The 26,832-nt window shown below is 60.8% G+C and overlaps 3 protein-coding genes across 3 annotated transcripts in view; 1 reads left to right on the top strand and 2 right to left on the bottom strand.

Annotated features, from left to right (window-relative positions):
• Positions 1-386: 386 nt before the first annotated feature.
• TSPO (translocator protein) lies at positions 387-7,191 on the top strand. Its single transcript, XM_049771718.1, has 4 exons — positions 387-486; positions 4,713-4,923; positions 6,222-6,360; positions 6,852-7,191. The coding sequence occupies exons 2-4, from the start codon at positions 4,742-4,744 to the stop codon at positions 7,038-7,040; spliced, it is 510 nt and encodes a 169-aa protein (XP_049627675.1). The 5' UTR covers positions 387-486; positions 4,713-4,741; the 3' UTR covers positions 7,041-7,191.
• A 636-nt stretch (positions 7,192-7,827) lies between these two features.
• TTLL12 (tubulin tyrosine ligase like 12) lies at positions 7,828-13,512 on the bottom strand. The gene is made up of 14 exons (XM_049771574.1): positions 13,347-13,512; positions 11,699-11,874; positions 11,415-11,613; positions 10,999-11,158; positions 10,782-10,915; positions 10,510-10,586; positions 9,986-10,102; positions 9,698-9,892; positions 9,485-9,596; positions 9,204-9,355; positions 8,999-9,080; positions 8,703-8,771; positions 8,471-8,609; positions 7,828-8,369 (listed from the first exon to the last, which is right to left on the bottom strand). The coding sequence occupies exons 1-14, from the start codon at positions 13,482-13,484 to the stop codon at positions 8,218-8,220; spliced, it is 1,902 nt and encodes a 633-aa protein (XP_049627531.1). The 5' UTR covers positions 13,485-13,512; the 3' UTR covers positions 7,828-8,217.
• Positions 13,513-17,565: 4,053 nt separating this feature from the next.
• SCUBE1 (signal peptide, CUB domain and EGF like domain containing 1) overlaps positions 17,566-26,832 on the bottom strand; it is a 53,091-nt gene continuing 43,824 nt past the window's right edge. The window contains exons 10-23 of the mRNA XM_049771522.1: positions 26,143-26,259; positions 25,676-25,798; positions 24,471-24,590; positions 24,107-24,199; positions 23,478-23,594; positions 22,500-22,637; positions 21,833-22,036; positions 20,377-20,538; positions 20,088-20,255; positions 19,668-19,829; positions 18,719-18,916; positions 18,432-18,584; positions 18,187-18,266; positions 17,566-17,784 (exon numbers count right to left, since the gene is read on the bottom strand). Coding sequence (XP_049627479.1) covers positions 17,632-17,784; positions 18,187-18,266; positions 18,432-18,584; positions 18,719-18,916; positions 19,668-19,829; positions 20,088-20,255; positions 20,377-20,538; positions 21,833-22,036; positions 22,500-22,637; positions 23,478-23,594; positions 24,107-24,199; positions 24,471-24,590; positions 25,676-25,798; positions 26,143-26,259 — 1,988 coding nt within the window. The 3' untranslated portion in view covers positions 17,566-17,631. The remainder of the gene's footprint in view (positions 17,785-18,186; positions 18,267-18,431; positions 18,585-18,718; positions 18,917-19,667; positions 19,830-20,087; positions 20,256-20,376; positions 20,539-21,832; positions 22,037-22,499; positions 22,638-23,477; positions 23,595-24,106; positions 24,200-24,470; positions 24,591-25,675; positions 25,799-26,142; positions 26,260-26,832) is intronic.

The raw sequence follows: 26,832 nt of genomic DNA, 5'->3' as shown, positions 1-26,832 counted from the left end.
GGGCCTTGAACCTGCCATCAGCAACATCAGGCGCTCAGAGCGGCTGGCCAGGACAGGAAGGAGGTGGAGTTTTAGTAGGCGTGACCACCATACCACGAAGGGGGCGTGTCCGGGGCGGGGCCTTCAGGTCAACATAGGGCCTGAAAGCCAGAGAGGGGCGAGTCCGGGGAGGGGCCCGAAGCCATAGCGAGCCTCATAAGAGGGGCGTGTACGGGGCGTGTCCCACAAGGTTAGGTGGGGCCGGAAGGCCAGGGAGGGGCGTGTCCGGGGCGGAGTCTGAAAGCCGTAGCGGGCCTCATGGGAGGGGCGTGACCGGGGCGTGGCCTCTACGGCCAGGTAGGGCCGGGAAGCCGGGGAGGGGCGTGTCCGGGGCGGGGCTTGGAGGCCGGGACGGGGTGTGCCCGGGGGCCGTGCAGCCTGGAGCCCTGGGCCGCCGCCTTCCGCGGTGCAGAACCTTCCCCGAGCGATCAGGTCGCGGTTGAGTGGGTGAGTGGGGACCCCTTGCATGGGGGTATGTGCTGGGGAATCCTGCTAGGTGCAAGCGGGGAAACTGAGGCAGGACTCGGAAGCGTGGCCCAGGGGACCTCTGCGTGGGGCTCGGCTCCCGGGGGGGCCCCCCAACCCTTCCTTGCCGCTGCGATCGCGGGGTTCCTGCACCCCGCCCTGCCTGTCACCCCACCCCGCCGCGCCCTGTCCTGGGCCCCGGGCCTTCCTCGGCCGCCCTGGGGGTAGCTGAGCCCGGGCGCGGGCGGGAGTGACTCAAGGCCGCCGCCTGGCCTGCTCGGTTTGGACCCCGCCCCGGGAGTTCCAAGTATTGGGGAGCCAAGTTTGGGACGGGTGCGGCAGGGGCCCGTTACCGGCCTTAGATTCCCGGGGCGCTGCTCGGAGAGGCCCCTGAGATCAGCCTGCGCAGAGCCCCCCAACCCAGCCCCCTCCAAGGCTGCTGGGAGCCCAGGGTGAGGTCTGGGGGTCTTCTGGGGTGTGGGGGCTTCCAGTTGGGACGCAGTAGGGGGCTGTACCCTGCCAGTGTCCCCCAAGAGTTCCCCTCCCAGGACCCCCACCCACCTGGTGGGTGCATGATCCTCTCCTGTGTCACCTGAACCTCACCCCCAACCGCTGTCAGGCTCCACTGAACAGTGCTCAGTGCTGTCTGGAGAATCCAGCGGTTTCCAGGCTCGACCCTGAGGCCTCCTCTTATGCAAAGCCTGTGCCCAAGCCTGTTTTCGTCTCTCCGGCCTCCACAGTGAGGCACCCTGAAGGCAGTGGGTGGATTGGGGGGTGGGCAGTGGGTACCAGCTAAGGACACTGAGACTGGCCGGGCTCCTGGATGGGGTGGCTGTTTTCTCAGTGTCCTTAGCTGGTTCAACAGGTGGGAGAGCTGGGGTGTAACTGGGGATCTAGCCACAGGCCAGACCTTGCACTCACTAAGGTTCCTTTTCTTATTCTTATATTTCCTTTTGGGGCCACACAGAGCGGTGCTCAGGGCTGACTCCAGGCTCTGCACTCAGGGATCACTTCTGGTGGTGCTCCAGAGGCAGGGATGGAACCTGGGTCGGCGGCTTGCAAGGCAAGAGGCCTCCCTGCTGTGCTATGTATGGCTCCGGCCCTGGGGCTCCTTTCAGCATCCTTCACATTCCTTAGAGATACAGCCCAATGGGGTAGGGGTGGCCAAGTCTGTCCCACAGAGCTGGGGTGGGGAACTTTGAGTTGAACTGCAGCCACTGAGCTCTGTGTTTGGGGGGCAGTTCCTGGCATTTGGGGGCGCTCGCTGAAGTCCGTTTAGGTCTCATCTAGTGCTGCCTTTTGAGGCTGCGGTGCTGGGGCCTTGCTCCCTGGACAGTGCTCACAGAGGGCACTGCAGTGGCGACATGCACCCGCCATGGGTCGCTGGCTTTTGTGCTGCTGCATATGGGGGTCTCACCTGCGGGGCTGGGGTCGCACACTCCCAACCTGGCCCCACTCTGTGGAAGCCCTGGGGGCTCAGGACAGTGGGGCCACCGTAGACGCGTCCCCCACAGGTGGGTGGCAGCGGCACTGGAACTCAGGACCCCGAGGTCTGTCGCCTGCAACATTGTGGGATCCCTCGGCCTTGCCTTCTACTTTCTGAATATTCTGCTTTTCTGGCCTCAATGTTGAAAGTGGGTTCACACAAATACAGCCCCTCCAAGTTTATTGGGGGAGACCAGTCTGTGGGGGACCCTGGTTTGGGGGCACACAGACTGTTTCTGTATTTCCTGTGACTTTTGATTTTGTCTTGTCCTGTTTTGGGGCCACACCTGGAGATGCTTAGGTGATACGTTAGGCTCTGTGCTCAAGGAGCATTCCTGGTGGGGCTCAGGAGCCCATATGGGGTGCCGGGGATTGAATCCCGTAAAAGGCAAGTGTTACACTCGCTGTACTTTTGTTCCATCCTCGTCTGGTGGAGCCCCAAACCAGGAGCACTTCCTGTCTCTGGTTTGCCTGATCCTTTACTCTGATGCCAAACAGGACCCCAAACCTTCAGCCAAGAGTACCCTCCTTCCCACCCCCATATATCATGACTCCAGCCTCTTCTTGCCTGGCTTTATTTTAAAACAAAACAGAGGGCTGGAGAGATGGCATGGAGGTAGGGTGTTTGCCTTGCATGCAGAAGGACGGTGGTTCGAATCCCGGCATCCCATATGGTCCCCTGTGCCTGTCAGGGGCGATTTCTGAGCAGACAGCCAGGAGTAACCCCTGAGCGCTGCCAGGTGTGACCCAAAAACAAAAAACAAAACAAAAAAAACCCCGAGGAACCAGAGTGATAGCACAGCAGTAAGATATTTGCCTTGCATGCAGTCGACCTGGCCAGATGCTGGAGGTTGTTCCTAGGGTACTTGAGGGGGACCCTGCAGTGCTGGGTTCAAACTTGGGCCTCCAATTACAGCGAGCACTCCCAGCCACTCCTGCCTTAATCCTTTCACCCAAATTGCTTTCCTGCCTGGCCTCTGTCTTCTGCCAACCCCCAGCAGGCATCTTCCAGAGCCTGGGCACTATTCTGTCCTCTGGGTTCTGTTTTCTGGACCCCCAAGTGTGGTTTTTGTCTCCTGCTAACTATTGCTTCCAGATTCAACAACCAGGGAGCTGGAACAAGAGCACAGTGGGGAGGGACTTTACTTTGCACACAGCTGGCCTGTATTTAATCTCTGGGATCCCATAAAAGGTTCCTCAAGCCCTTCAGGAGTAGTTTCTTTATTGGTTTTGTTTTGGGGCCACACCCAGCGGTGTTCAGGGGTTACTCCTGTCTCTGAATTGCTCCTGACAAGTGATAGCACATGCAGCCGATCCAGGACGGAGGGTGGTTCAAATCCTGGCACAGTGGTAGCACAGTGGTAGGCATTTGCATTGCACGCAGCCAACCCCAGATGGACCCTGGTTCAATCCCTGGCATCCCATATGGTCCCCCAAGCCTGCCAGGAGCAATTTCTGAGCACAGAGCCAGGAGTAACGCCTAAGTGGCGCCGAGTATGACCCCCCCCCCCAAATAAAAACAAAACAAAAAAGAAAAAGAAAGAAAACAATGCTCTTGGCAGGCTTGGGGAATCACATGGGATATCAGGGATTGAACCTGGGTCCATCCTGGGTAGACTGTGTGCAAGGCAAACATCCTACCACTATGCTATTGCTCTAGAAGTAATTTCTGAGTGCAGAGCCAGGCGTAACCCCTGAGTACCGCGCGTATAGCTCCAAACCGAAAAAAAAAAACCAAAAAACAAAAAAAAACAACCAAACAAGAAATAGATTCAACAACCAGAACCACAACAACAACCAAAACCAGTCCCTCATTGTGCGGTGGGGAAACTGAGGCCCAGGCCATGGAGCAGCCTGGCTGCTTCTCCTTCTTCTGTCCTGACCTACTGGGCAGTTCCTAGACCTCAGCATGGCCGCTGGGGCCATTGGGGGGGGGGCAGGAATGACCAGACCAATGATCACCCCACATGAGATGGTGCCCTGAGCTCTGACAGCCTATAGGGGCTGTGGGGAGTGTGAGTCCCTCCTGTCCAGCACCGGGCCGACCGGCCGAGTGCTGTGAAGCCGGGTAGGTTGCTCTGTCCCTGGGAGAACTGGGACTCGGGAGATGGTCCTTACCAGACAACCCTAAGCTGCATTGAGTCTTGATTTGCAGAGGAGTGGAAGGTCGAAGGTGAGGCCTGAAGCCGCAGTAGTGGGGAACACAGACTTGGACCCCAAGCTGTCTGAGGCCATTGTAGCTGAATGGGCGGTGGGTAATGAACGTGTGAAGGGAGACACAAAGAATGCACAATAAGCAAATATGCAATGAACGTGTAATAAAGAAGCACTTGAAGGAATGCATCATGAATGCTTGCATCGTGAATGAATGATACACATGGGTAGGTAAACACTGGCCACCATTTATGCCTGTGGAGATAGACCCAAGGTTGGGTGCATCTGAGAGCTGGGAGTCCTGGTTGCCAGGAGCTGAGCGACCCTGGTCCCCTGGGAAGTTTTTTTGCTGCTGCTAAGAAAGACAAACAGGGGTCCTAGTAGCCCTGTAGGTGGGAGCTGGCACCTCTCTTGCATCTCCCTGATTCCATCTAGGGCTCCAGGATGGGAAGTCACAAAACTTTGGGGGTTCCCGAAGAAGACAGACCTGCAGTGGGGCCTGTGGACAGTGGTGAAACACCCCCAGCCCTGGCGACCCCCACCCCAAGCCTGCCCGTCTTCTCTTGCAGAACTTTCCAGAACAGCAGCTGCAGCAGCCATGGCCCCGCCTTGGGTGCCCGCCGTGGGCTTCACATTGGTGCCCAGCCTCGGGGGCTTCCTGGGATCACACTACGTGTGTGGAGAAGGTCTCCGCTGGTATGCCAGCCTGCAGAAGCCCGCCTGGCACCCGCCACGCTGGACGCTGGGGCCGGTGTGGGGGACCCTCTACTCGGCCATGGGGTAGGTGGGGGCAGACTCAGGCCCTGGGGATCGATTGCACAACTGACCTTTCCCTGGGCTTCCCCTGGCTTCCTGGCATGGTGGGCCACAGTGCCAGCCCTCAAGCATCCTGGACGGAGTGGTGGTGGCTCAGGGGTGCTTGGAGCAGGGAGAGGGGCCAGAACCTCAACAACCACCAGTGACTTGACTCATAAGCTTTTGCAGCCATCTGCTCCGTTCTAGGTTTTAGGAGCCTTCCCCCCACCCGGTTTTTGCTTTTGGGCCATATTCGGCAGTGCTCAGGACAGACTCCTGGCCCTGGACTAAGAGACTGTCACTCCTAGCAGTGCTCAGGATGGGATGTTGGGGATCAACCCGGGTTGCCCGCATGCAAGACAAAGGCCCTCCCCTCTGTGCAATGGCTCCAACCCGCGAAGGGGCCGCCTAAACCCAGGCCGACCTTGGCACTGGATGGATGGGCACGCCCTGGGTGGTTGTGGCGGGAACTGCAAGAAGTGACGTCGCTTGTGTTTAGACCCAGGAGTGAGTGTGTTTGTATGTGTGTGGGTTTGTGTGTAGGAGGAAGGGGCGGAGGCCTGATTTACACCCAAGACTTTTTTTTTTTCCGTTTCTTGGGTTACACCCCGCAGCGCTCAGAAATCGTCCCTGGCAGGCTGGGGGACTGAATGCCGGGGATTGAACCAGGGTCCATCTGGGGTTGGCTGCGTGCAATGCAAATGCCCTACCACTGTGCTATCACCCCAGCCCCATCACACCCAAGATTTTTTTTTTTTTGGTTTTTTGGTCACACCTGGCAGCGCTCAGAGGTTAAGCCTGGCTCTATGCTCAGAAATCGCCCCTGGCAGGCACAGGGGACCATATGGGATGCTGGGATTCGAACCACTGACCTTCTGCATGAGAGGCAAACACCTTACCTCCATGCTATCTCTTCAGCCCCACACCCAAGATTTTTATGGGAGAAAAGCTAGAGGTGCCTGCATTCTGGGCTGTGGGTGTCACCTCAGAGCCCCCAGCCCTTCACAATTGCCATATTTGGCCTTTATAACCTTCCCTGGGGCCAATTTCTATACATCTTAAGGCCCAGCCACAGTAACCTCCTCCCCCTGCTACTCACCTTGTGCCTCCTTTTGGCTTTGGCAGCCCCAATGATGAAAGTAGTGGCAGATATCTATCAGAAATCCCTTTTATGCCAAGCTCCACCGCCACCCCTGTGAGAAAAGGTGGCCCAGAGGGGTCAAGTGCATCCCGAGATCTCACAGCACCTAGGGCAGGGCCCGCTGACATTTCATCTATTCCAGGTATGGCTCCTATATGGTCTGGAAGGAGCTGGGGGGCTTCTCAGAGGAGGCCGTGGTGCCCCTGGGCCTCTACGCTGGGCAGCTGGCCCTGAATTGGGCATGGCCCCCGATCTTCTTTGGCCAGCGGCAGATGGGCTGGGTAAGTGTGACTTGCCTCCTGTCCCCCCCTCCCATAACCCAGGGATGGATCCGGGGCACTCCATCCCTAAGTCTACTAGTTCTTGGGGAAGCAGGAATTCTGTGGAGCCCCCTACTGGCTGTATAGGGAAGAAAGTTTCCTTTGGTTTGTTTTTGGGCCACACCCAATGGTGCTCAGGGCTTCTTTCTGGCTCCCACTCAGGAATCACTCCTGGTGGGGCTCTGGGGGCTATATGGGATGCTGGGGATCAAACCTGAGTCGGCCGCATGTACCAAGCAAACTGTGCCTGCTGTCCCATTGCTACAGCCCAGGGAAGAAAGTTTCGAGGCTCTGACTTAAGTTTCTGGGACTCGGGCCCTGGTTTACGGACCCTCTTGTTAGACCTGGTGCTGAGCTCTGGCTAGAGCTGTGGTTCCTGATCCTCAAGAGAAAGGGCTGGGGGGTTCCCGGGGTATCACTCACTCAGCTATCCCTTTCCCCCGCGTCTCCAGGCCCTGGCGGACCTTCTGCTGACTGGGGGCGCGGCGGTGGCCACGACGCTTGCCTGGCACCGGGTGAGCCCGCCTGCTGCCCGTCTGCTCTACCCATACCTGGCCTGGCTCGTCTTCGCCACCGCTCTCAACTACCGCATATGGCAGGACAACCGTGGCTGGCATGGGGGTCGCCGGCTCCCTGAGTGAGAGGACCAGATCTCCCTCCCCGCCACTGACTGTGCCCCAGCAGTTCAGGGCTGGCGAAGAGCCCTTGCACCCAGTAGTCCGCACTGGATGTGAGTGTGGCTAGAAATCGCCAGCGCTGTTGGAAAATAAATTTCCTTACAATTTGCCATGGGCTGATCTCTCCAGCTGCTTTAGGTAGAAATGGGTGGGGAACTGGAGCTTGTTCTGGACTGCACCCCATCCAGGGGGAGGGTTTGAGGTCCGAATGGCTTCGCACATTGGGGCTGGAGCAACAGCATAACGGGGAGGGTATTTGCTTCACATGAGGCCTACCAGGGTTTGATCCCGGGCATCCCATTGGGTTCCCTGAGCACTGCCAGGCATGAGTCCAAAGTGCAGAGCCAGGAATTATCCCTATATCTGGGTGTAGTATTTTTAGACCTAGCCCCCCCCCCAAAAAAAAAAAAAACATTTAGGGGCCGGAGAGATAGCATGGAGGTAAAGCGTTTGCCTTTCATGCAGGAGGTCATCGGTTCGAATCCCGGCGTCCCATATGGTCCCCCGTGCCTGCCAGGAGCAATTTCTGAGCCTGGAGCCAGGAATAACCCCTGAGCACTGCCTGGTGTGACCCAAAAACCAAAAAAAAAAAAAAAAAAACATTTAAAAAAGCTACGGGACAATTTTTTGGGTTTTGGGCCATACCTGGCGGTGCTCAGGTTACTCCTGGCAGGGCTTGGGGGACCCTATGGGATGCTGGGGATCGAACCGAGGTCTCCTGACCTCTAAGGGAGAATGAGGCAGGCAGTGATAATGAAAACACGATCTTTAATGTGGAACGAAGGCTCCCGGACTGAGGAAGACATAGGCAGCTCCCTCCAGGGAGAGACCCTGAGGGGCGCACCCTTGTCCACCGTTGGCTACTTGGAAGACCCCCCCCCCACCGTAGGGGGGGCATAAGTGGATGTCCAGTTTCACCCCCAAAATCCTTTTGGCTTCAGCCAGGCTGCCCAGGGGCGTCTCAAAGGGCCCTAGAAACAGGAATGGGTGGACGGACAGTGTAGGGGGACACGGATGGAGCAGGGTCAGCCGCCACCCCTCGTCCCCCGAGATCCCAGAATCAAAGCGGAATGCAGCCCTCTGCGGGGTCGGGGTTCAGGGACGGGACACACACAGCCGGTGGCTGCAGGCTCCCCGTGGCCTAGACGAGGCGGGTGACGTTGCAGCACTCGAAGTCGTCCAGGTACAAGGTGCTGAAGACGTCGTTGAAGAAGGTGGGGTGGTACTTGCAGGCCCGCTCGCAGTCGGGGTTGAAGTTCACCTCCAGGATCTGCGGCTGCATCACGCGACTCCCTGCAGGCACAGCAGGCGGGTGGGCATCGGCGTGTGGACGACTGGGGCCTGGGCACCCCCCTGCCCTGCCCTACATTCCCTGCCACCCTCCCTGCCCTCACCATCAGGGCGCCGGTCCCACTTGAGCATCAGGTCGATGGCATAGACAGCCCGGGATGACGGGTAGTCGCACAGGCCCAGGGGTGGCGGCTTGGCACTGGCCGCCTGCATCAGCTCCACAAAGGCCTGGAAGATGGAGGCCTGCGGGGGCCAAGGGGCGCCGTGTGGGTTCCAGGGTCCTGCAGCAGGGCTGCGTGGTCCCTGCTGGGGGCCTCGTCTCCCCACCTGGCTCACCTGGACTTTCTTCCAGCGGAAGTCGGGGTACTGCCTCTCAAACTCGGGGACGAAGTGGTTGTGATGGACCTGTGTAGACATGGCTGTCAGGCTGGGGGCTCCCTGAGGCGACTGCGTGATGGGACAAGATGGGACAGCAGGGCCGCCACCACTGTCTCCCGCCTCCAGGGGGCCCACCCAGCACCCACTGGGGCCTTGGATGAGCGAACAGAGTCAGGAGAGGGGTTGGGAATGGGGTTGTTTTTTTGCCCCCTTGGCCATGGCCCACGGCTGTGCTACCTGGGGACGCCCCTTACCTGCTTCAGGGTCACTTCAGGGTCGTAGTTCATGACTGTGAAATGCTTCTCGTAGTCGTCCAAGTCATCGAGCGAGAAGGGCCTGTGTGGGACGGAGGGAAGGACAGATGGCTGTGGTCAGCCGAGGGGTAAGGGCTGGGTGAGGCCCAGGAGTTCTGGGTCCAGGGGCACAGGCGGAACTCCCGGGGTCCCCCGGCCCACGCACCGATTGGAGAAGCGCAGCCAGAAGACATCATAGACGAAGAGCCGCAGCGGCCGCACAGAGCGCAGCAGCACCACATAGCGGATGTCGAACTTGACGGGGCCCACGTCGTCTCGGAAGAAGAGCACCGGGTCCTCCACGTACTTGGACACCACCTGCACGGGCGGCTGTCACGCGGGGTGGCGGACCCCCATCCTGGGCTCTGCCTTGGAGGCCAGAGGGCTCCGTGGCCCCGATTCTGGCTTGGCACAGACAGAAGCCTCGGGGGTGCTCCCCCCACTCACCTTGGGGGTGCTCTCACGGTGCCGGATGATGCAATGAAGGCTCTTGGTGATGTGCGTGTCCAGGCTGCGTGCCAGGTTCCAGGGTTTACAGATCCAGTGGTTATCTTCGCCCCTGGGGACAGGCACAGTGCGGCTTGGTGGGGGGGCCCCCCAGCCGGGTGCACTCAAGGCGGGTTGTACGTGACACGTGCGCGTACATGCGCGAACTCTCACCGCCTCTCCCGCTGCTGGAAGTAGCTGATGAACTGTGGCAGCTCCGTGCGCAGGTTGAAGGTTCGAGGGAGCCAGGCGGGGCCGTCCGGGCCCCCCACACGCCGGGCCACGGCTGCCAGGCAGTCCTTGACGGTGAGGAGAGACTCGCAGGGGAATTGGTTCAGCATCACTCGAGGCCGCTCCCGGCTGAAGCTCCTGCGGGTGGCAGGGGTGGTGGCGGGTGAGGGGGGGCCCTGCGGGTGGGGGTGGGTGTGGGGCTGGGCATGGGGTCGGGGGGGCTCCCCTCACCGGTAGTCCTTGAAGTGGGAGAAGTGGTGAAGGATGTCGGCTTCGGCCTCCCTCGAGGTGAAGACGAAACGGGGGTGTGTGAGGTTGTGGTATACCTGGGCCACGTCTGTGTGCACCCTGGGGGGAGGGGAGTGTGAGCGGGCCAACTAGGGGGCCCCGAATCCCACCTCAAAACCCTGGCAGTGACTCCTTGGAGCTGAGGCAGTGATGGCCCAGCCAGGCCTGGCCCTGGGAGGCAGCGCCTGACACCACAGAGGGGCACGGGGCAGACCCCCCACCGTGGCCTACCCCGACCTACCCCTAGGAAGGTGGGCGTCAATGCCCAGGGGCTTGCCCAGGCATTGGGGCCAGGAAGGGAGGAGATGAGAGAGGCCCGGCGGGGTCCACTCAGGACCGCACACGGCTCTGGATCAGTGTGGCCACATCAGAAATGAGTCGCCTGAGGGTGGGAACAAGCTGGGGCGGTCCCTTCCCCATTCCCAGACCCTTGATGCCCTAAGAGAATGGGGGGCGAGGAGCCCTACTTGAAAATGTGTTCCCGGGAGTATGTTGGCGTCTCGATGAGCACCGGAAGCGACTCCTTGTTCTCCTGCAGGATCGCCTACAAGGAGGCCGAGGTCTGGGAATGAGGGGTCCTCCAGGGGTGACCTCCAGAACCCCCTTGGTGTGGGGCTTGAGGCCCACTGGGGCCGACAACCATGTCGGCATGACCTGCATTGCCAGCGATGACCGTGGGGCCTGGCTCCCGCCCAGGAGGGGATACCCTACACCCACTCCTGGCCCAGAGCGGGTATACCTGGTAGTGCTGGTCCGGCGGCTCCGGTGTGCTGGAGCTGAGGTCGCCCAGGTCTGCCGGGACCCAGGGCAGCAGCATGCACTTCCGGATCAGAGGGTCCGTCTCCCCGTAGGCGAAGTCCCGGGTCACCTCCTCTGCGGAGACACATGGGCCCCATGTCAGGAACACACGTGCTCGTGTGCAGGATGTGCCTGGGGCGAGCGGGCGGGCGACTCACCTCCACTGAGCAGGTCCCGCAGGGGCCAGAGCAGAGTGTAGGCCGCACCCTGCGGCGGGTAGAAGAAGGGTGCCGTGGCACAGCTGGGCGTGTCTGAGTGCTGAATTCGGGAGCCGAACTCGTCCATGATGTACCACACAGGAACCTTCTCCTCAGCTGTCTAGGGGGGAAGGGAAGCACACCCCGTGGGCCTCATCCTCTGTCCACAGACATTGTCCCCTCCAACCCAGGCCAATGGACAGTGGAGGGCAGAGGGAAAGTGAGCTCTTGAGTTGAGGGAGAACTTCCTGGAGTAGGTGACATCTAGGAATCAAATCTTTCCCAACTAAGACAGGAGGGACTGAGCACTGGGGAAGGAGGACGCTGGGAGGATGAGATCCGTTCCCCCTGGACAGGCTTCTGTCGGCTCGTCTTACCCCGTGGGCCAGCTGGTAGGTCTGGTTGAACTTCCACATCTCCTCGAGGACCAGGTCGACGGTGCGGGGTCCGGGCAGCTCCCCATGGAAGGCGATGCCCATCAGGCTGGCCATGCGAGGCAGAAGGCCGGGCACCTGCTGCAGCTGCCGCCGGGCATGTTCCACGCGGCAGGTCCAGGCGTGATCGATGAGGAAGATGCTGTGGAACACAGGTCCAGGGGTGAGGGTGGTGTGTGTGGCCAAGCTGGGGGGACCCCGGATGGCCACCCCGCGGGGGTCCCCACCTGTTGGGGTCCCCAGCGCGGAGCCCGTCCTCGCTGGTGACGATGACCTTGTAGCTGAGCTCAGAGCCCGGATTGGGGTTGCGCTGCGTGGCCTCACCGGCCGTGGCCTCCTCCTCCTCCTCTTCCTCGGCTTCCTGTACGTGCATGATCCCGAACATCTCCCCAGCATCCAGGACCTGCGGGCCACATGGTGGTGAAGGAGGAATTCCCACAAGCATGTCCCTGCCCGAAGCCTGGGCAGAGTCAGGCTGGTCCACGTCTGGGTGATGCCCCTAGGTGACCCCAGCCAGCATCTTCCCCAAACTTCTCCAGATGGCCCCAGATTTCATCCAAGTGACCAGGATGCTGTCTGCTTGGCGCTTTCTTGTGGCACGGGCCTTGCCCACAGGATGTCGGTGAGGTCAACAGGGAAGGACAGATCCTTGTAGTCTCCCCTCAGTGCCTCTCCTGGGAAAGGGTTGTTGAGTGGTTGAGTAGTTTGGGTCCACTGGTTGAGTGGACCCGAGCATGGCAGACCCATGGTGGTTAAAGAGTTAGAATAAGGGCCCGGAGAGATAGCACAGCGGCGTTTGCCTTGCAAGCAGCCGATCCAGGACCAAAGGTGGTCGGTTCGAATCCCGGTGTCCCATATGGTCCCCCGAGCCTACCAGGAGCAATTTCTGAGCAGACAGCTAGGAGTCAACCCTGAGTACCGCCGGGTATGGCCCAAACCCCCTCCCCCCGCAAATAAAAAGAGTTAGAATAAGGGGCTGAGAGATAGCACAGCAGCAAGGCGTTTGCCTTGCATGCAACTGACCCAGGACAGACCTGGGTTTAATTCCTGGCATCCCATGGGGTGCCCTGAACCTTCCAGGGGCGATTTCTGAGCGCAGAGCCAGGAGGAACCCCTGAGCACCTCTGGGTGTGATCCGAAACCAAAAAAACCCGTTAGAATTAGCCTGTGGATGGAGCCCCATGAATCAAGGGTGTTCACTCAGCTGGGCAGGGGGTTGACACTGGGCAGAGAAGGACGTTAAGGCCCTGGGCAGAAGAAAACTGGAAGATGGGTCCCATCTGTGTGCCACTCTGCCCCTCAAATCACGCTGCATCCCTCCACTGGGCAGCAGCCGGGTGACTCATGCCAGCCTTGTCGCCGGTGCTGTGAGCGGGGCCTGGGCAAAGCACATGCCAGGGCAGGACGGGGGTGGGTGTGGCGGGGTGCGGTGCCTGAGAGCCGCCCCAGGACGCCCTGGACTGGCTTCCCAGCCTCCCCCTAGCCCCTTGTCCCCCCAAGATCCTCCTTAAGCCGGGCAGCTCATGCCACCTACAAATTGCTCGGGCTCCCTTGCACACCCCAGAGCTGGCAAAGGCGAGCAGGCGGGGTTGGGGTTGGGGCGAGTCCCAGGGGAAAGGCGCGGGCTTGTGGGGTGCTGCCCCCTCAAAGCACCCCGGAATGGCCCTTGTGGGCCTGGGGGGGACACACACAGGCGAGCCCATGGCTTCTCCCTGCTGGATCTGCTGCAGCCTAGACGCCCCCTCTTCTCCCAGTTTGCAATGTGGGGTGACAGCCACTCCAGGCTCCACCTGGACTCTGCCAACAGTGCTCCCCGAGCACTGTGCCAGGAGCAGCGCCAGACTTTGGGCCTGGCCCGCATCTCCCCGCGCGCACCTCGTGGTCCAGCTTGTGCAGGAGCCGCTCCCAGTAGCGCTCGGGGACGCCGGACGCCCGCAGCGCCGCGCCGTACAGCTCCGCGAAGTCGGGCCGGGCCCGCGCGGCCTCCGGCTCCTGCACCGCATCCCCGTCCATGGCGGCGTCTTGGTCCCGGGACCGGCCGGAAGAGGCCCCGCCTCCCTTCCACACGCGCGCGCACGCACACACGCGCACGCGCACGCAGCCCGGGCTTCCCTTCGCCGCGGAACCCTCGGAAGGCCGAAGACGCAGCGCGCCTGCGCCCCCGGCTCGTGCCCGCGCACGCACGCAGGCACGCGCACGCACGCCGGGGCCGGCCAAGGGAGGGACGCTTTGCGCGTGTGCTTCGGGGCTCGCGCATGCGCACACGCGACGGCAGGGGGTGAGTCCCGGGAGGCCGGACTGTGAGACGCCTCAGTGCGCGTGCGTCTTGGGAGATGCGCAGAAGGGCCCCGCCTCCTTCTGTCTGTCTGTCTGTCTGTCTGTCTGTCTGTCTGTCTGTCTGTCTGTCTGTCTGTCTGTTTGTCTGTCTCTCGCGCGCATGGGCACCCAGGAACGCGCACGCGCACACAGGTCGCTTCTCCGGAGCTGTCGGAGGGACGCATTGCGCACGCGCGGGCCCGGTTTGGGCCTTTTTTAACCCCAGCAATGCCTTGGCCGCCTGGGAGTGGGGACTCAGGCTTTTCTGCAGGGGAAATCGAGGCACGCACCATTGGGTGCGGCAGAGCTGTTGTTGGCGCCACACTGGGCCCAGAGGGTTCCAGCAAATTCTGGTGTAGCAGGAACTGCCCCCACCCCTCCTTACATTGTATTGGGCATATGTGTGTATAAATTCTTTCTGAAATCTTGCAATTAAAACCTGAATTTTTTTTTCTAAAAGGCATTTAAAGGTGCTGTGGAAGACCGATCTCTCCTGGGGCTCCGAACGATGTACTGTGGGCAGGGAGGGCCCTTGCCTGCACGAAGCCCACCTGGGTTTCTTCTCCAGCATCCCATAGGATAGGCCTTACGTTGGTTGTGGTGCTGGCCCCATGCACTCTAGGGTGAAGAAGCAGGCCTGAGGTCACATAGAGTCACGGCCATGCCAGGGGCCGACCCAGGTTCGATCCCCCCTTATCCCTTAGAGTCCCTTAACAAGAGTGCAGAGGTAGGAGTAAGCCCAAAACAGTAATAAAAACAAACAGAACCCAGGAGTTTCCATGCCTGAGTAAGAATGTTGTTATTTTCTGGGAGGCGGAGGTTTGGAACCATACCTGGCGGCCCTCAGGGCTGACTCCTGGCTCTGTACTTAGGGACCACTCCAGGTGGTGCTCAGGGGACCACTGGGGAATGCCAGGGATTGAACTCTGGTCTGCCGCGTGTAAGGCAGATGCCCTCCCTGCTGTACTATTGCTCCGGGCCCAGATTTGAAGCCCAGGATCCAGGGTGGCCCTGGCCCAGGAACACCTACTGGGCACTGGACCCCTCCCCATTTCCCCAGAGCTGAAGGACAGAATTATCTACCCTAGACCAGAGATCACCCCCTTTGGGGCTTTTAGACTCTCTGGGCAGCTTGCCTGGTGAGCAGGGGTTTGGATGGGCAGCCAGACTTCCTCAGCAGGTCCCCACAGCTGCTCTCCGAAACCCTGAGAGGGGTCTGAGTGGCTGGGCCACAAACACTCCCCTCCTATATCAGGCCTGAGGAGGGTGGAAAGGACTCCTGCATCTTCTTTGTAGGCATAAGGGGAAAACACACACACACACACACACACACACACACACACACACAGACACACACACCAGTGTTTAATGAAAAGGTCCATGGTTTTGGTTTTTTTTTTGGTCTGTTTGTTGTTTGCGGACCACACTCAGCGATTCAGGGGTTACTCCTGGCTCTGCACTCAGAAATCACTCCTGGCAGTGCTCAGGGGACTATAGAGGATGCCTGGGATCGAACCTGGGTCAACCATGAGCAAGGCAGGCATCTTATCCACTATCTAGCACTCTGGTTCAGACACCCATGACTTTGTCTTCCATTGCTCCCGGGAATTTCTTCACTGTAAATCCTCCCCCACCCCATTTCCACGAGAATAAAAGACTCGAGAGGCATATTTCTCATTTATTGTGAGGCGGGTCCCACTCCTGGGACCGACGTGGCGTCAGACACAAGAAAGAAGTCAGCAGCCAGGGCGAGAGAACTTGGGTATGTGGACATGATGCCCTCAACCACTTGGACCCCTGGTTCCTGCTGTGGGCAGAGGTGGGGAGCCCGGACCCTGTCCCTCCAATGGAGTCCAGAGGTGCTTTTTCCGGAGCAGGCTGGGGGTGGTGGTGGACTGAGATCAGCCATGTTTGTCCTGCCCTCACTGCCAGCTTCAGGCCCCTGTGAGCACAGCTAATGCAGGACCCACTTTTCTCCGTTGTATCCCCAAGGCAGATCCCACCCTCCTCTCTGTGCCCACATGTCTTCCCCATCACATCCCCGGAACATCTGCTTTGGGGGTCCGATGTGTTTTGGGGGTTTGTGGAAACTCAGCTCCTTGCTGGGGCCTTTGACTCTGTCTTGCTCCTGGGCTGGGTCCCTGCATGAGACAGAGGTGACCCTGCAGTTGGCTTCTGGGTCCTCTTGATTTCTTGCTGAACTTGGGGAGCATGGGTGATCTGAGAGCCTTGCCTGCCCTGGTGGGGGGCTGTTTTGCCTCGGGTGTCCTCCAAGAGGCGCTGTCCCACTTTGTCCACATGCAGGTGGGTCCTGGTCTCCGAGTTGGGCCCTTCAGTCCCTTTGTCCACTGTGTCTTTGGTGGGGTGAGCACCCCAGCATGGGGCAGAGAGGCAGAGGGAGCCAGGCAGCGGTTGGGGGCAGCCACCCCTCTGTGTCCAGAGCCCCCTCCAGCACCCTCTAACTCCTGGGACCCCCAAAACCAAAGCCAGCAGCTCTTTCCTGAGGGGTCGGCGAGGCACCCTGAGACCTCCAAATGTCCATCACAACCCGCCAGAAGTGGATCTCGACCTGGGTGGCTGCTTGGGGTGCGTGAGTGGGCAGTGGAGCCCCAGAGTATCACTCTGTGGGACTCCGTTGACCCCAACATCACTGGTCCTCTAACTTTTAGTCTCCCCTTTCCTGGGTTCTGAACTGCAGAGGATACCGGAGATGGGGGAGATGGGAGCCTGTCCCTGTTGACCACTGTCCCCCAGGCCTGTGCCTCTCCCAGGGCCCAGAGTCTCCTGCCAATGGATTTGATTCCAGAAGCTTCTCCTTGGTTCCGTTCCAGGGGCTGTGAGGCGCTTCCTACTGGATGTTTCACAGGTCCCTGCAGCAGGTGTTGGGGGCTCTGGGATGTCCCAGGTCATTGTCTGGGCACAGCAGCAGGTGGCATTTCAGACAGGGGGCCCTGTACCCCACCCTTGGCCGTGTCCTTCCTCAGGCCTCACCTGGGTTCTTTTCTACCTGTGACCCTCAACTGGGAACCATGCTGGGGGTCCAGGGCACTTTCTCTCCCCGAGACCACCAGACCACAAGGAGGGGAGTCCCGATTCCTCAGCAGGAAGTGGACTGAAAGCTCTGTGGCAGCGGGGGGCCAAGGGGGAGCCACACGGAGATGACCTGTGAGGGTCCCGCATTTGGGCATCACCCCAAGCTGGGTCTGGGCACAGCAGGGGGTGGGGGCAGAATCAGAGTCCAGGGGAGCCCTGGAAGGCCCCAGAATTACTCTGGGGGGCTCTGAGGCCAGGCTGGGGTCTGAATCCCCCCACCTGCCAGGCTCCCTTTCCTAGGTCCACACTTGTAAATGGTCTCTGGGGCTGCTTCCTGTTGGGTCCACCTGGGTCTGGGGGGACCGGGTGGGCTGGTGGGAAGCGCCAGGATCCATAGGATCTGCCCAGTGACGCCGCCCCAAGTCTGGGCCTGGGGGGGGTCTGGCCGCTTCCACAGGGGTCCCAGGTCCTGTCTCAGGACAAGGGGCCGTGTCCTCTCCCTGCATCCAGGAAGGGCTTCGCAAGGGCTGTGGGCCCGAGGGTGGTGCGTGATGGTGCAGCAGACAGGAGGCGCCTTCAGCACCCGCAAATAGAGAATAGATAAATTTATATTTATATTCATATATATATCGATAGCACTTCCTTGGACGCTTTCAGGGGTCTCCGACAGCCCCGCAGCCCTGGGGGCGGGGACCTGCTTGGCAAAGCCCCTGCCCCGGGGTGTCTCCACGCACACCGCCAGATCCTCGCTTCCTCGAGGACCTACCCACAGCCCCACAGCAGCTCCTAGGGCTGGAGGAAGCCTCCTTGGCTACTTGTAGGGCCGCAGGAAGCGTGAGACTTTGGAGCGTAGCAGGCGGATGAAGGAACGTGGGAACATCTCACGGGACTCCTGAGCTGTGTATTTGAAGTAGTTTTGTGGGTGCGCCAGCACGTCGAACAGGGCCTGGATCAGTTTCTTGTCCTGTCGGTGGGTGGGAGATGAGGAGGAGGGAGAGGGGGAGATAGGGAGAAGGAAGGAGGGGGTAGGGGAGGAGGAAGAGGGGGAGATGGGGAGGAGGGAGGAAGGAGATGGGGAGGTGGGAGAGGGGGATACTGAGCAGGCCTGGGGCCTCAAAGGCCTAGCTGGGGACCCTGCCCTGCCATGGACACACCCCAGGACACCTGCTCTCAAACTCCTGGACCCTCCAACTCCCTGCTGACCCCTCCAGGACCTCAGACCCCTCACCAGACTGCCCCAGCCCGTGGGCCCTGCCACGGACCATAGACTCGGTTCTAGACTCCTTGCGACACCTGCCCAGGAACTCGAGGTCAGGATCCCACCCATCCCCTCTTGCCCATGGTCGGGGTCCCCTGGGGTCCTCACTTTGAGGATCTCCTGGTGGTTCTCGGATGCGTAGAGGCGCCCGTCGCGAACAATGTCCTCTATGAGCTGTTGGTAATCCTCTGCCGGGAGGGGGGCTCGGTGTGGATGGGCGACCCCGGCCCCCGATCCCCGACCCCTGACCCCAGCCCGGTCGTGCCTACCGCCCGATCCCCGACCCCTGACCCCAGCCCGGTCGTGCCTACCGCCCGATCCCTGACCCCTGACCCCAGCCCGGTCGTGCCTACCGTCGTAGGTGACGTAGGGCACCTGGAAGCCGCGGCCGCTGTTGCCCTCGTTGGACTTGAACTGGACCCAGAGCTTGCGCGAGCGGGAGGTGAAGGCGATGGGCCGCTCGTACGTCTGGCAGGTCTCATAGGTGGTGACGGATGTGGGCGAGGCTGGGGGTGCAGGCACGTGGGACCCCTCTGGCACCCACTCCGTCCCACTTCCCCACTTCCAGCCCTGGCCCCTCTCCTCCAGGAAGCCCTCCTGACTGTGGCACCCGACCGGCCCTGCCCTGCCTGGCACCTACCGCTCTTCCTCATGACCAGGACGTCCCCGCACTCGTCCTCCACGGGCAGGTAGATCTCGGGGACCACCACGAGGATCCTGCGCTTGGGCGGCGGGGAGATGTGCCACACGCAGTCGGCGTTGGCGGGGTAGTCACCAGGGTAGTTGGGGGACTCGATGTAGCCCGTGTAGTCTCCCAGCTGGCCGCCGCAGTGCTGGTCTGGGGGCACCGGCTCAGTCTGCACCCCTCCTACTTACCCCACCCCCCCCCGGCCATCCTCTTGCCTGCCTGAGTCCCTCACTCCTTCCAAAGAGGGGCAGAGCAGGTCCCAGGAAGTAGGCTCCTGGGCCAGTGGGGGTGGCCTCTGTGGACGCCACTAGACCCCCAGTGAGACAAGAGATTCCTGAGACACACAAGCGCATCCTCAACCCACAGGACAGGTGCAGAGATGCAGAGACCCACAGAGACAGACACACGCAGAGACACACAGAAAGAGACAGAGACAGAATCAGAGATGCACACAACAACAGGGACATACAGACACAGAGTGAAAGAGACAGATGTATGGGCCAGAGAGATAGCATGGAGGTAAGGCATTTGCCTTTCAGGCAGGTCATTGGTTTGAATCCTGGCATCCCATATGGTCCCCCGAGCCTGCCAGGAGTGACCCCTGAGCACTGCCGGGTGTGACCCCCAAAACCCCAAAAAAAGAAAGAGACAGAGACACACAGGCACAGACAAAGACAAAGACACAGACAGACAGAAATGTACAGAGACACGGAGATGGAGAACAGAGATAGACAGAAACAGACACACAGAGACAGAGATGTACAGAGACAGACACACAGACATAAAGACACAGAGACTCATCGAGCTCCCCTGCTTTCCCCTGCCCCCACCCCGTCGCTCCCTCCCTGGCTGGGGAAGTGGGCCAGCTGGCAGGGGAGCGGACCGAGGCGCCCGGACCTACTCTTGCAGTGGGTGATGTTGGTGGAGCCGTCGAAGTCGGTGCTGGTGTTGCCGGGGCAGGCCACGCAGTGGTTCTGGCCGAACTCGGGCTGGTAGGTGCCCACGGGGCAGCGGATGCAGCGGTGGCTGCTGGTGTTGTAGCGGTGGCCGGGCGAGCAGTGCACTGCGGGGGGGGGCTGGGCTGTGCCACCGACCGTGCCCTCGGGGAGGGGTGCGGGTCGGGGACAGATTGTGGGGCTCTGAGGTGGGGGCTGGGCCAGGCTAGGAGGGGGCAAAGGGTTCCCCCGCGCTGCTCTTGTTCCTGGCCTGTGTGAGTGTCTCTGCTCTGCTCAGCTCAGCAGGGACAGGGCTCCCTGGGGCCTGGTAGGACGGTGGAGGGGGGCAGTGGAGGGTATGGCAGGTAGGAGTGGACAGGCGGTACCTTTGGCCTCGCAGCCCTGGAAGGAGGTGGTGCCCTCGTGTGTGGTCAGCAGGCCACCCCCGCAGGGGAAGCAGCTGGTGCGGCCGGGCTCGGGCTGGTACGTGCCCACTGGGCAGGCCTGGCAGGGCCGGAAGCCGTCGGCTGAGAAGGACCCTGGCAGACACTGGCCTGGACGGCCGGGCAGAGCTCAGTGGGTTCGAGCTACTACCAAGACCAGGGGCTTTGGGGTTCCTGTGGCCCCCTGCTGTGCCCCCGTCCCACCTCTTGTTCCCCAGAAGCCTGCACCCACCTCCGCACTCCGACACGTTGCGGGCACCCGCCAGGCCCAGCCCTTCGCCGCTGGGACATGGGGAGCAGCTGAGCTGGCCTTCCCCGTCCTGGTAGGTCCCCGGCGGGCAGGGTGCGCACTGGTTCAGTTCTCCGTGGAAGTGGGTGCCAGGCCCGCAGGGCACTGCAGGGCACAGGGAGGGAGGGAGGGGCTGCAGAGGGGCCACCAGGGGTCTGTGGGCAGGCGTGAGTGTCTGTGTATTTGTGTGTGTGTGAGGTGAATGTATGAGCTTGTGGGTCTGTGTGTATTTGATGCCCCCAGGCCTGACCCTGCTCTGGCACCCCTCCAGCAGAACCCGTCCCCCAATTCCCTCTAGCTGGGTCCCCAGCTCTTCCTGGCTTTGTTCTGTCCACTCCACGCCCATCTGTCTGTCCTTCTGTCCAGCCACAAGCCCTTCCCTTCTGCCCCAGTTCAGAGAGCAGCGTGCAGGGGTGCAGCGTTCATACCACATTCACATGGGCAGACGTGTAACAGAAGCAAATGAGCACACGATGCACGCAAGTTGATCACAAGGAAACACACATGATGCAGCACAACATATATGACAACCACAGGAACATGGCAATATGACACACCACACAACCACACATGTCAACCCACATGCCAAATAGCACGGCGCATGGAAGGTGACGCGTGACACATGTTACGTGCATGCATGTGGGCAGCACCAGGCCGCAGAGCCACTGACAGTACAGCCTAAGGGTCGGTCCCGCCCTGCACACTAGGGCAGTGCTGGCTACACGCAGAGGGTCTAACACAGACGCCCTGAGGTCCAGCAGCTCTGACCCTGGGATCCCCTAGGGCAGCTGGTCCTTAACCCCTGACAGTCTCTACTAGATCATCCCAGAGGGACTCGTGCGTGGAAGGGGCTGGGCAGAGCCAGGGAGACCCCATGGCCACAGGATGCTTAAGGGGCCGCGTGGAACTTTTGCTTGAACCCGGCCTCTGTACACCGGCACAGTCCTGCCCTTCTGTTTTTGTTTTTTTGGGCCACACCCAACAAAGCTCAGGGTTCCTCCTGGCTCTGTGCTCAGAAATCACTCCTGGCAGGCTTGGGGGACTATGTGGGATGCCGGGGATGGAACCTGGGTTGGCTGCATGCAGGGCCCATGCAAATGCCCTCCCTGCTGTTCTCTCACTCCAGCCCCTGCCCCAGCCCTTTCAGTCCTGTCTGGAACCCAGTGGTACTTGGGGCTGACTTCTGCTCTGTGCTCAGGATCACTCTTGGAGGTTCTCTGAGAAACCTCATACTGAGAGCTGGGGATTGAACAGGGGCGGCCACGCCTTACCCGCCTTAGCTCCAGCCCTGTGCCACCCTTAAATAATTGCCTGGATGCCATCCCTGTCCCTCCCAAGTGCTATCCAGGGCCCCATGGGGATTGGGCAGAGCCGGGCCGGGCCAGGCCAGGCCACTCACCGCATTTGCCATCCTGCAGCTCCTGGCCAGGGCCGCAGGCACCTTGGCCATCGGGGGCCTTGGCTGGCCGCTGGGCTATGTCATAGCGCGTGCTGGCGAGCTGGACGGAAAAGCGCTGGTGGCTGATGGCCCTGCGCAGGGTCCTGATGGCCGCCTGCAGGCTCTGCTCCGCACGCTTCTGCAGACAGTGCTCCTCGCAGGATTCTGGGGGTGTGAGGACAGAACCAGGGTCCCTTCACATTGCCGCCCTCTGGCCCCCTGTCTGAGCTCTCCTCTCCCCTCCCCTCCCTGCTCTCTCTGACCTCTGTGTCTGTTCCCCTGCCTGATTCTCTTTCACCTGCCCCGATTCAAAGGGCACCCATTCCAGGAAGATGTCCTGGGTTGCTCCCTTGGGAAAAGCGCTCTACTCTGGGCCCCCTTGCCCTGTTTGCTCTAACACCCTTGGGCCCCCGCCTCCCCCTCAAGGGTCTCTTCAGAGCTGCTGGGTGTTCACCTCTGCTTCCTGGTGATGACGGAGGTCTCAGGGGCCCAGGCTGTCTTTCCTCAGCGCCCAGGCAGGGCCGATGCAGCTAAGGGGTGTTGGCTCCCATGTTCCCAGGGGCGCCTGCTCTTGGGAGGATCCCCACTGTGACCCCAGACCCCTGATTCCCACAGCCTCAGCTCCCACCTGAGGCTCCGGCCACCTCTGTCTCCACCTCGAACTCGGCCGTGATGTGCGTCACATCCTTGGCTGGGGACTTGCGGCCACGTCGCTTCTTCCTGGACGAGTCGCACTTGAGGGCCACGAAGGTGACACGGCCGCCTTCTGGACAAGGAAGGGACGGCTGTGGCCGCGGGGGCCCAGGGGCCCTCCTCACCTGCAGCACGGAGCATGGCCCGTGAAGGCCCCGGGACAAGCCTCTGTGGGGGCTGTGGGGCCTCCCCGAACCTCCCCCCCAGCCCACAGCCTCCACCCTGAATCAGGGCCACACGGGGTGCTCAGGGCTCACTCCTGACTGTGTTCACGGATAGCTCCTGACTGCTCAGGGGTGACTCCTGTCTCTGTGCTCAGGGCTCACTCCTGATTTTTTTTATTTTTTGGGTTATACCTGGCAATGCTCAGGGGGTCATTCCTGGCTCTGTGCACAGAAATCGCTCCTGGCAGACATAGGGGACCATATGGGATGCTGAGATTTGAACCACCGTCCATCCTAGATTGTCTGCGTTCAAGGTAAATGCCCTACCACTGTCCTCTCTCCAGCCCCCTGATTTTATTTTTGTTTTGTTTTTGGTTTTTTGAACCACAGCCAGTGGCACTCAGGGGTCAGTCACTCCTGGCTCTGCGCTCAGAAATTACCCCTGGCAGACACAGGGGACTATATGGGATGCCAGGAATCGAAGCCAGGCCTGTCCTGGGTAGGCCGAATGCAAGGCAAATGCCCTGCCGCTGTGCTATTATTCCGGCCCCTCACTCTTGCTTTTGGTGCTCAGAGATGACTCCTGGCTCTGTGCTCAGGAGGACCACATGGAATGCCGGGATCAGATCTGCTCATCCACTGCTGCTGGCTGGCCGGCTGGGTCATTTCTTGGCCCCCTTCCCAGAACCCCCACTCTGAGGATGCCACCCTGCTGGGCATGACCTGCCCAGGAGGCACCGGGCGCTCACCGGGCAGCAGCTGGCGCTGGGCATCCTGAGTGGGCTCGTGGCTACGGGGCTGCAGGTGGCACTTGGCATCGCGGATCTTGAACCGTGCCTTCTGTCGGATGGGGGTGGCGGGAGCACCTGGAAAAAGCCCAAAAGCCCCCCAGGTGTGGCCTTGCCTGTGGCCAGGTGAGGAAAAGGCAGCTGGACACAGGGGTAGGGCAACAGGCGACTGGGCCATTTTTCTTCCTTCCCAGGTCGGGTTCCAGTCAAGGGGTTCTCTGGGAGAAGGCAGGGCCCCTCGTGCCTGGCTTCCCAGACCACTCATGCATTGAAAAATAGGGGTGGGTGGCAAGAGAGTGTTAGAGGACACAGATCTGGGGGACCCTGGGTCCCTGAAAACAAACCGGAAGCCCCGTTCCACCCCTGACATGCACATGGCCCTGAGGTAGCAGGATGTGAGGATGTGAAGCCTTCGAGGGTCCTAGCCTGCTCCCTGCGACTGCAGCCATGGGGCTCCCTGGGTTTGTGATGAGCTGGACATGCTTCCGCAGGGCCTGGCATGGCCACCTCCAGCACCCTGTGGCCTGGGGACCTTGCAGGGCACAGGCTCACCCTTGGGGGACACAGGTGTGTGTGTGATGCCAGGTTACCTGAACAGCCGGACCCGGTGCTGTTGCGTTTCTGGGGTGTCTTGACCCGCAGTCCCGGGACCCCGCAGCTCAGACTGTAGCTGTTTTCTGTGTCTGCGGGGAAGCAGGTGGTGGTGGTGGTGTGTATGTCTGTGTGTCTGTGTATCTGTGTGTGTCTTTGTGTGTGGAGAGTCCTGCCCTTCCCACACCTGGTCCCAGGGTCTCAGAGGGTGATGGGCGGCAGGGCAGTGGCCTTGAGGTCAGTGGTACTGGCTGTGACTCCGGGAGGGACACTGCCAGGCAGTGGGTGCAGTGCAGGGAGGGAGACACAGAGACTCAGGCAAGGTCTCGGGACCAGATCTTGCCCCCCAGGGCCGTTGGGTACCTGGCGTGAAGAGCGTGTGTGCCGGGCAGGTCAGGGCGCAGGTCTCGATGCCGCCTGCTTTGCTGCAGGTCAGCTGCACACGGGGCCAGGCCTTGGCTCGAGGCAGGCACCGGCCTGTGTCTGCGGAAAAAAGACACAGGCTGCGGATGTGAGATGTGGGGTGTTGGCTGCCCCCAGGACCTCGGGGCTGGGCAAAGGGAGTCCAGGTCACATCTCAAAGGTGCTAACATGAAACAGGATGGACCGAGTCTGGGCCTTGTGCTGAGACCATCAGCTTGCTTGGGACGTTAGAGGTGGTTGACCATCTGATCCTGGGAACACCCCCCTAAAGAGTTCGTGCCCGGAGCTGGTCTCTCTCCCAAGCCTGGCAGAGTAACACAGAGCAAGCCTGGGGTTTCTGCTTCGGGCTCCACTGCCAGCTATTGGCGAAGACCTCCCCATCTCCCCGTGCCCACATGATGTTCTGTGGTGCGGAGCTCAGAGCTCTCGCTGTGTTCTGAGTCTGATTTCGAGGCTCGAGCTCAGCCGGACCTCTGGGGTCATAAAACAGGGTTTGCTACTGCCCCATCATGCTGTCTGATTATCAGTGAGAATTTCTGCTGTCCCAGTCCCAGCTGGGCTGGGAAGGACCAGAGCGTGGTTTGGGGGACTTAGCTCAGAGCCCAGAAGATGCCCCAGTTGCGTGGGTTGGCAGTGGGGTGCGTGAAGTCACAACGGTGAGCCCTGAGTGGCTTCTCTTTTTTTTTTTTGTTTTTTGGGCCACACCTGGTGACGCTCAGGGGTTACCCCTGGCTATGCGCTCAGAAGTCGCTCCTGGCTTGGGGGACCATATGGGATGCCGGGGGATCGAACCTCGGTCCGTCCTAGGCTAGCGCAGGCAAGGCAGGCACCTTACCTCTAGCGCCATCGCCCGGCCCCAAAGTGGCTTCTCTTGATGCAAGAGCACTGGGGGCTGCGGCGGCTGAGCCCAGGCTTGGCTGCCCTGGTTCCCCAGAGCTTCCGTTCCCTAGGACTCCGGACTCCCAACCCCCCAGCCTGTGTCCATACCTGACCCAAACCTTCCTTCCCTCCCTCCTATCCTCCCTCCCTCCCTCCCTCCTTCCAGGCTGCCCTTGGCTAAGACTTAATAAACTCCTGCTAACCCCACCACCAGGATGGTGGATGGCCCCTCCTCGTGGGAGCCCAGGGGGCCCCCGGCCACGCACCCACACAGTCCTTGCGGTTCCAGTGCAGCCGCCGCCCAGGTGGGCAGGCGCATTCGTAGCTGCCCTCGGTGTTGACGCAGCCCAGCTCGCAGCGGCCGTTGTTTATGCTGCACTCGTCCACGTCTGTGGGTGGGGAGGGGCAGCCGGGCAGTGCACAGGTGAGTATGTACCTCGTGCAGACAGGCCACACACAAGCTCAGCACACACAAACCGCTGCATGCAGAGGCACACACAGGGCAATCACACCATGTTGTGTTCACACCCAACGCACGCCATGTACGCACAAGTGTTCGCACTTGTGCTGGATCCACACACACAGTTACATGTCCCGTTCACTCACACTGGAACCGACAAAGGCTTCGATCTCTTGCTTCAATCTTGGGGTGCTTGAAACCCTGCTCTGCCTGGAGCTGGCACCCCCACCCACCCTCACGGATTCCCCCCGGGGTCTGCTGCCATCCGCTGACCTCCGCAGTGCGTGGTCCCGTAGAGCGCGAAGCCTTGGCGGCACAGGCAGCGGAAGCTGCCGGGCGAGTTGACACAGATGTGGTCGCAGGCGCGCTCGAAGGAGCACTCGTCGATGTCTGTGGGTATAGGGAGGAGGCAGAGCGGCGTGGACATGAGGGGCACAGAGGGACACGGGGAGATGAGGGGCAGCCCTGCCCTCCTTCTCCCCGGAGGCGTCCACAAAGGATCAATGTGACTCTAATATTTCGGTTTCTATTTTCTTTCGTTTGGTTTTGGGGGTCACACCCGGTGGTGCTCAGGACTGACTTCTGGCTCTGTGCTCGAGATCACTCCTGATGGGACCCCAGGGACCGTATGGGGTGTCGGAGACTGCATGCATGTGGCCCGTGCAAGGCAAGCACCCTCCCCAATGTCCTGCACTCGGACCCTGCCCTATGACCAGGGTCACTGTGACTTTTGCTGCTTTGCCACTGCTCCCAGGTGTCGCGACTGCCATGCTCAGCGTCACCCACCAGGTGGCAGCACTATGGCCAGGCTCCCTCCCCAGGGCTGCTGACTTCCAGCTCCTGGACCAGGGGTCTCAAACTCGTGGCCCTCGGGCCGTTTGCGGCCCTCCGTACAACATTTTGTGGCCCGAGGCTGGCCTTCAAACATTGCAGTATTCGCGATTATTCGCTTACTGAATAATC

Source organism: Suncus etruscus, chromosome 4 (genome assembly GCF_024139225.1).
Source record: "Suncus etruscus isolate mSunEtr1 chromosome 4, mSunEtr1.pri.cur, whole genome shotgun sequence".
In the NCBI taxonomy this organism is placed as follows: Eukaryota; Metazoa; Chordata; class Mammalia; order Eulipotyphla; family Soricidae; genus Suncus; species Suncus etruscus.
This window is presented reverse-complemented; position numbering and strand designations above follow the sequence as displayed.